General features: G+C 40.4%; 1 protein-coding gene across 10 annotated transcripts in view; it reads left to right on the forward strand.

The window, feature by feature from the left end:
* LOC106868309 (A-kinase anchor protein 9) overlaps nt 1-8,215 on the forward strand; it is a 351,276-nt gene that overhangs the window by 326,622 nt on the left and 16,439 nt on the right. For all 10 annotated transcript variants that reach the window (XM_052970882.1, XM_052970883.1, XM_052970887.1 and 7 more), the window contains 4 exons: nt 2,446-2,587; nt 4,031-4,242; nt 5,306-5,600; nt 6,759-6,968. In XM_052970882.1, coding sequence (XP_052826842.1) covers nt 2,446-2,587; nt 4,031-4,242; nt 5,306-5,600; nt 6,759-6,968 — 859 coding nt within the window. The remainder of the gene's footprint in view (nt 1-2,445; nt 2,588-4,030; nt 4,243-5,305; nt 5,601-6,758; nt 6,969-8,215) is intronic.

The raw sequence follows: 8,215 nt of genomic DNA on the forward strand, positions 1-8,215 counted from the left end.
ATATATATATATATATATATATATATATATATATATGAGTGGACAAATGAACATTGAACACATTTGCTCGGTATTACATGTAAATATTAATAACATTTTGACTTAGCTCCAGACGATGTAAAGTTTCTTGGGTGCATAGGACAAGTCCATCTCATCAGATGCCAGGAAAAGAGTGAGAGATTTGAGATGAATTCAAGATGACCTGTAGGTGTTAGGCCTGTGAGGGCAACGCCAGTGTCTTTATGTGAGAATAGCCAAATTGAAAAGTGACCTATCTTATTGTTACCATCAAAGGAATTCCCTGTTAATGAACTTCATGCCACTGACAGCTGATAATCCAGATATACTACCCTAGGCCTAGCTGTGCCACACTCAAGGACAGGGTGTTTAACCCTTTAGCATTCAGATTACTCTGTCAAATGTAATGCTTATTTGTTCACATTGTTTTGAATTAATCGTGGATTATCTTGTAGCTTTGAGATTTTGATGATGTGATTGTTTAGTTTTTGAATGATTTTGAGAATAGGTGTGAGAGGCTGAATTTGGCCAATTTGAATATAAAACAGGCAGAATATTTGGGCTGGATATGTATAGACTCCAGACCCCTCATATTAGTCATCAAACCTTATTTTTTTACCCAACACCATCAAATTTGGTTACTCCTGCATTAAAGACTGATGATATTAACCCTTTTGTTACCGTATTTCTGTTGAAATACATCATGTTTCTTTCAATTGATTTTAAATATAACAAAGAATTTAGTAAAATAACTTAGTTATCATTAAGCTAGTGTTTGGAACATAAATTGTGACGAAGGTTTGGTGGAAGATTTTAATTCAGAACTTCTGAAAACAAGACATTTGTAGTCCTAGCCGGACCTGGTTTCAGCTGAATTGGAATCGAAAGGGTTAATGCTATACTGAGCAGTGACTGGGTTACTGACCTGTTCCAACATCCCACCCTTCAATGTGTGGTACCCGCTACAATGAACTGACATCACTGAACACATTATGCCTCAAGCAGGTACCAGAAATGGTGCCAACTTTCTATCTGAACATGTGGGCCTGAAAGTAAATAAAATAGCTGGGGTTGTTTTCACAGCTTTAATATCATATGACCTGAGCTGACCAATAGAGGCTTAGCACCTACAACCTATCTTGAAGTTGTCCTCAAATCTGAAACTTTATGTGGAGCAGAGTCAAACTGGTTCTAAGTATGGAAAGTATCTAGTCCCAAACCCATATACACACATGTGTGTGTGTGCATGCACACATGAGTATATGTAAGTGTGTGTGTATTTGGGTATGTATGTGTGCACATCATCATTCATATAGACTGCATCCATCTATGCAATGGCTGTGATGCAAACATTAACCTAGTTATTTGCACACAGCAATGGATCTCTTGCACATTGTTGCACTTATCTTTGTTGCTGTTGTTTTTGTTGTTGCTAGCATTGTCATTGACAATGTTGCTTTCTGTTGTGAATATGTGACATTAATGCTGTTTCTTTTTTTTCAATGTGTGTGTGTGTGTGTATATATATATATATATATATATACATGTATATATCATCATCATCATCGTTTAATGTCTACTTTCCATGCTAGCATGGGTTGAACGATTTGACTGAGGACTGGTGAACCAGATGGCTGCACCAGATTGGAGCCTGGTGCAGCCATCTTGTTCGCCAGTCCTCAGTCAAATTGCCCAACCCATGCTAGCATGGAAAACAGACGTTAAATGATGATGATGATGATATATATTTATATATATATATACGTACATACACACACATATGCACATGCATGCATGCACACACACATATCATCAAGAATTAATATCTATTAGAGTAATGTATGTTTGTGTGTGTATGTATATGTATGGACCCTTAGTAGAAAGGATCCTTATTATTACTGTTGTTGTTTTTGAAGTAAGGAGGTGAGCTGGCAGAAGCGTTAGCACGTCGGGCGAAATACTCAGCAGTATTTCGTTTGTCTTTACATTCTGAGTTGAAATTCCGCCAAGGTCAACTTTGCCGTTCATCCTTTTGGGGGGTCAATAAATTAAGTACCAGTTGCATACTGGGATTGATATAATCGACTGGCCCCCTCCCTCAAAATGTTAGGCCTTGTGCCTTGTACCTAGATTATTATTATGATTATTATTCAAGTAGCAGACAAAATGCCTTACAATATGTAGTTGTGTCCCCTAAAGTCCTGATTTCAAATAATGGTGACGCTAACTTCACTTTTCAGCTTTCCAGATTTAATTGAATAAGTACCAATCAGATTATGAAGCTTCTCTAATTAACTGCCACCTCTCTCTACATACATGGCCTTGTGTCAAAATTATCATTATTGTTGTTGTAATTATGACTTTGATGATTGTAATTATTGTTGTAAGATTGCATGATAATTCTAAGCGTAACTTAACCATTGTTAGTGTCGCCTTGGAAGAAGAGAAAGTCCGTACGACAGAGTTAACCGAATGGCTTGAGAGCGAGAAACAAAATGTTCACCATCTTCAAGATGACCTTGAAAACATCACCGGTCAACTGGGTAAAGAACGTGACCTTGAATACCAGGTGAGTCGTAAATTTGTGCATTGTTTCTTGTGGTCTCGTGTTCCTTATTGGCAGTGTTGGTATTAAGGAGCGGTTTTTTTAATCATGGGAGAAGTCCTATGATGGTGATAGCAGTGGTAGTGGACATAGTAGTGGCTATCTCAGCCTCACTGGTAGAAGCAGCTTATGCAATAGTAGTAGTAGTGGTGATGAAAATGGTGGGAACCATATTGTGTAGTGGGAGTAATACAGGTACCGAACTTCTTATCAGGAATCCAGAAATCCAGCTATTTTTGAAACTGGCTAACTTTGAATTTCACAGGCTGTAGTAGTTTGCCACGCGGCCGCTTTGATTTTGGTTTCCGTGGCATATGTGTCACATGACACCAGTTCCTGTGTGACTCCTTTAGAAATGTATTAATTTGTACATGTTGGACAATTCTGTTCTTTACATTTTGTTGTTTATTTTATATTTCCGGTATATATTTAGCCAGTGTCCAGAAATCTGGACCACCTCCGGTCCCAAGGTTGCCGGATGAGAGGTTCGGTAACTGTATCAGTGGTAGCAGTATTTGTGGTAGATGTAGCACAGGTAATAGTATTAGTAGTAATAATCTTTTCTCTCCTACAGGGGTTCATCATCATCATCATTGTTGTTTAACGTCCACTTTCCATGCTGGCATGAGTTGGATGGTTTGACTGAGGACTGGCGAGCCAGGAGGCTGCACCAGACTCCAATCTGATTTGGCAGTTTCTACAGCTGGATGCCCTTCCTAACACCAACCACTCCGAGAGTGTAGTGGGTGCTTTTTACGTGCCATCGGCACAGGTGCCAATCAGGCAATACTGTCATCAGTCACAACAACGACTTCCCTTGCTTCAACAGGTCTTCGCAGTGTATTGCCCAATGACTCAAGGGTACTCTTAAATGGGTTGGTTATCCTTCTCTGGCATGGGCCACAGTGACAGTCTCACTTGGCTTGCCGGGTATTCTCAGCACAGCATATCTCCAAAGGTCTTGGTCACTTGTCATTGCCTCGGTGAGGCCCATCGTTCAGAGGCCTGGCTTCACCACCCCATCCCAGGTCTTTCTGGCTCTACCTCTTCCACAGGTTCCCTCTACTACTACGGTGTGACACTTTTTATGAAGAATATGTGTGTGTGTGTATGTCAATGTGTGTGTGTATAAAGGATGAATTAGAGCTGTATATGGTTATTGTTGATTAGAAATTTCAAGAACTTTGTAAGACATAAACTAAAAGAGAAAATAAATATTTAGTATGTTTGTTTTATGCATCTTTTTCCTTATTTTTTGATTTTAAATTCAAATTTTTAATCCTGCCAAATATTATGAAATGATTATCTCCCCTGTAACGCCTGTCCACTAAAGGACAACATGTTTGTGTATGTATATATATATATACACACCCACTTTTATGTGTATGTGATGTATATTCCGTGCAGCATTTGTATTTGGCCCTGGAAAATGAAAAAGAGAAGCTGAAGGAGTCAAGTGCTATAACTCAAGAGAAGCAAGCTGAAAACCTCTCCCTACAACAGGAATTAGAAGCTGAGAAACTACGGTGCCAATCTATCACTGCCAAATATGATGTCACTGTGGCCCAATTAAACTCCCGATTGGCTGATGAACAGTCCTTGAATGAGCAAATTACCAGGTGAGGCCTTTAACAACTTGATTTTGTTGCTAACTTCTATGTTTTCATGGTTGTATTTTTGTTAGACAGAACATTGCAGAATCAGACAAAATATCTTGTGACATGCATGTCTTTTTCTGTCGAGAATTGAGAAATGTTTTCTTCATTTTGATAGAATACAATATCAGTTGAGTCTGTGGGTTAGCTGTATCAATTGTAGCCGCCAGAAGGTCCAGTCCTTGTTGTGGAGTTATGGCTTGTATGCTTCAGTGACCCTGAGAGTTTAGCTAGTGGGGTGCTAATGCCTTGGAAGGCTCCTATGCTTGACAGATCAAAGGACTGAGACCAGACTTATATGAACCCCTTCTTTTCAGAGGCCTACTTAGAAAAAGGCAAAGTCACTGAAGCGAAGTCATAAAACTAACAAGATCTGGGAGAGGGAAGAAGAGACAGTTTGGAGTTGAGAACAGTGGAGGAATGTCACTGATGGCCTAAATTTCATAGGAAGCAAAAAGCTTCTGTTAGCACCAACAGTAGCTCTTCCCTCAAAATTCATGCTACGATAATGGTAAGGGAATTCAAGTTACAAATAAGGAAGTGGATGCAAAAGCAAAACAAAACATGGTTTGTTTTTTTTTTTACTTTATGAATTAATATTTCAGTTTAAAATGCTTTTATCGAGAGAAATAATTGGAGAAAAATCTTCGGTCTGATTTGCACAGATGTGTGGAGATGATGGGATGTGGCATCTACCCAGACACAAATTGGTGGTGTTATATTTGCCATGATCAACTGATGGATCCATGGGATAGTGGGAGCTTCTACAAGCTCTTGACCTGCTAAAAATAGCAGCCAAATCTCCTTTAAATCATGATTCACCATTTAAAAATATTATGAAGACAAATAAGATAACGTAATCCAAGATATAATAAATAGCTGAAAAAAAGAAAAAAAAAGAAGTTGGTGGCCATGACTGGATTGCCTTTGGTCATGTGTCTGTTCTGGGGCTAAATAAATTGATCATTTGACTTTGTTTTACACCGTTCTTTATTCCATTGATGTTTTCTGTTTTATTTTCTTTCAGCAACTTGACCAAGGAGAAGAATCTCAACATTCAACTGAAGCAGTCATTGGACAAAGTGTGCAGCATCCGGCAGGACACGTGCGAACGGGATCGAGCGACCATCACCGATCTGCAGAGAATGCTGGAGACTGAGCGAAGCAGTGTGTCAGACCTTCAGCATCAGTTGGACTCTGTACGGGAAGAGCACCAGACAAGGATCTCGTCCCTCACAGCTCAGCACCAATCAGTCAAAGAATCTCTGGAGAAGGAGACAGCCAAGTTCCACAAACTCAAAGTGAAGTCGGACATCTTTGAGGTAAGATGTTTAATGGATGTGGTGGTGGTGGTGGTGATGGTGATAGTAGTGATTGTAGTGGGGGTGGAGGTATTCTTGTTATGTTGATGTGGCAGTGGTTGTGATCATCATCATCATCATCATTTAATGTCCACTTTCCATGCTGGCACGGGTTTGATGGTTTGACTGGAACTGGTAAACCGGAGAACTACACCAGGTTCCAGTATGATTTTGGTTGGTTTCTATGGCTGGATGCACTTCCTAATGCCAAGCACTTCATGAGTGTAATGTGTGCTTTTCATGTGCCACTGGCAATGACCATGACTATGGTTTCACTTGGCTTAAGTAGTCTTCTCAAGCGTGGCATATTGCCATGGTCTTGGTCACTTGTCATTGCCTCTTTGAGGCCCAACATTCGAAGATCATGCTTCACCACCTTATCCCTCACCTCCATAAGACCCAACATTCAAAGATCATGCTACTGGCAATGACCACGATTATGATTTCAAAGGTGCCAGCAATGGCCACGATTACAATTTCACTCGTGTTGATGAGTCTTCTCAAGCACAGCATATCACCAAACGTCTTGGTCACTGGTCTTGGGCCTCCCTGAGGCCCAACATTCAAACATGTTCTTGATGTTCTTCCTGCTGTTGTTGTAGTGGTGGTCATGGCTTGTCATTCTTATCCCATAGTGGGATTTCAGCTCATCCTTGCAAACAAACAAATGCATTATTGGTTGTTGCTAATCTTACACTCTTCCTTCCCTCCATATTAGTCCTGATCAAGGAGGTCTATGATCAAAGTATCTTCCATCCTTGTCTATCCCTCCTTTATTGTCAGACATTGTGTATCTAAAACTACAGTGTCCTCTCTGTGTAGCCTTTTTTAAGAAGTTGTGTTTAAAGTGTGGCCTAGTGTCAACTGTAATTCAGTAGACCTATGTTCAAAGACATTCCAGTCATGACCATCCTGTCATGTTTTTCATACACAGTGTATCTAGGATTACATTAACCAGTGTGTTTTTTCTTCTTCTTTTTCTTGAGATGATAGTGTAATTTGAGGGAGACTTTGCTGTTATTTCTAGCAGATTGAAGGACTACATTGCAATTTCCTTGTTTGCTCATGTGTATAACTGTTGATGCTAATGCCAGTGTTGTTGTTGTTGTTATTGTCTAGAACCAGCAAAGTGATCTGCAACGACAGCTCGACTACGAGAAGGAGCGCACCATTCGTCTGCAAGCAGAGAAGCACAGCCTGACGCTGGAGCTGCAGACCTTGCGCCAACGTGAGAAGGAACGGTACATCACTGCTGAGAATGAGAAACTGGCCAACAACAGGAAGGTGAAAGAGATGTCACGTCAGCTAGAAAACCAGAAAGTTGTCATGGTGAGTCTTTACTCTCTTTTACTTGTTTCAGTCATTTGACTGTGGCCATGCTGGAGCACCGCCTTTTAGTCGAGCAAATCGACCCCAGGACTTATTCTTTGGAAGCCTAGTACTTATTCTATCGGTCTCTTTTGCCGAACTGCAAAGTGACGGGGACATAAGCACACCAGCATCGGTTATCAAGCAATGCTAGAGGGACAAACCCAGACACACAAGCACACACACACACACACACACACACACATATATATATATACATATATATGACGGGCTTCTTTCAGTTTCCATCTACCAAATCCACTCACAAGGCTTTGGTTGACCCGAGGCTATAGTAGAAGACACTTGCCCAAGATGCCACGCAGTGGGACTGAACCCGGAACCATGTGGTTGGTAAGCAAGCTACTTACCACACAGCCATTCCTGCGCCTAAGTATATTTCTCAGTTTTTGTTATATACATCATCATCATTTTTGCCAGCTGAGTGGACTGGAGCAATGTGAAATGAAGTGTTTTACTCTGGAACACATCGCATTGCCCAGTTCGGGAATTGAAACCACAATCTCACGATCATGAGTCCAACACCCTAACCACTAAGCTACGCACCTCTCCAGTTGTATTTCTAACTGAAATTCTGTGAATTGTAATTATTGGTTTCTTTTACTGATTTTCAAGTTATCAGTTTAATTAGTGAGATAAATTTGTATTCCTATTAACCCTTCAGCATTTAAACTGGCTCCAAAATATTCTCCCTGTTTTATGTTCAGACCAGCCAGATCTGACCTCTCCCAACTATTCTGCAGTGTTTTTGTAAAAATAAACAGTCACATCATTGAAATCTCAAAGCTGGGAAATAATCCATGGTTAATTCAAAACAATGCGAGTAAGACTGTGTCACGTAAAAAGCACCCAATACGCTCTGTAAAGTGGTTGGCATTAGGAAGGGCATCCAGCTGTAGAAACCAAGCCAAATGAAACAATGGGACCTGGTGTGGTTCCTGATCTTACCAGCCTCTGTTAAACCGTCCAACCCATGCCAGCAGGGAAAGCTGATATTAAATGATGATGATTTGCCAACACATAATACAATGTTGACAGCCTTGTTCCTCTTGTCTTTTTTTATTCTTATATTCTTATATTTGTGGTGGAACAAGGAGGTAGGTGGTGGAACAAGGAGGTAGACAGGGCTATTAGACAAAAGAAACAGGCTTGGAAGGACTGGAAGAACGGTGGTAGCAGGGAATTGTACC

Source organism: Octopus bimaculoides, chromosome 9 (assembly GCF_001194135.2).
Source record: "Octopus bimaculoides isolate UCB-OBI-ISO-001 chromosome 9, ASM119413v2, whole genome shotgun sequence".
In the NCBI taxonomy this organism is placed as follows: domain Eukaryota; kingdom Metazoa; phylum Mollusca; class Cephalopoda; order Octopoda; family Octopodidae; genus Octopus; species Octopus bimaculoides.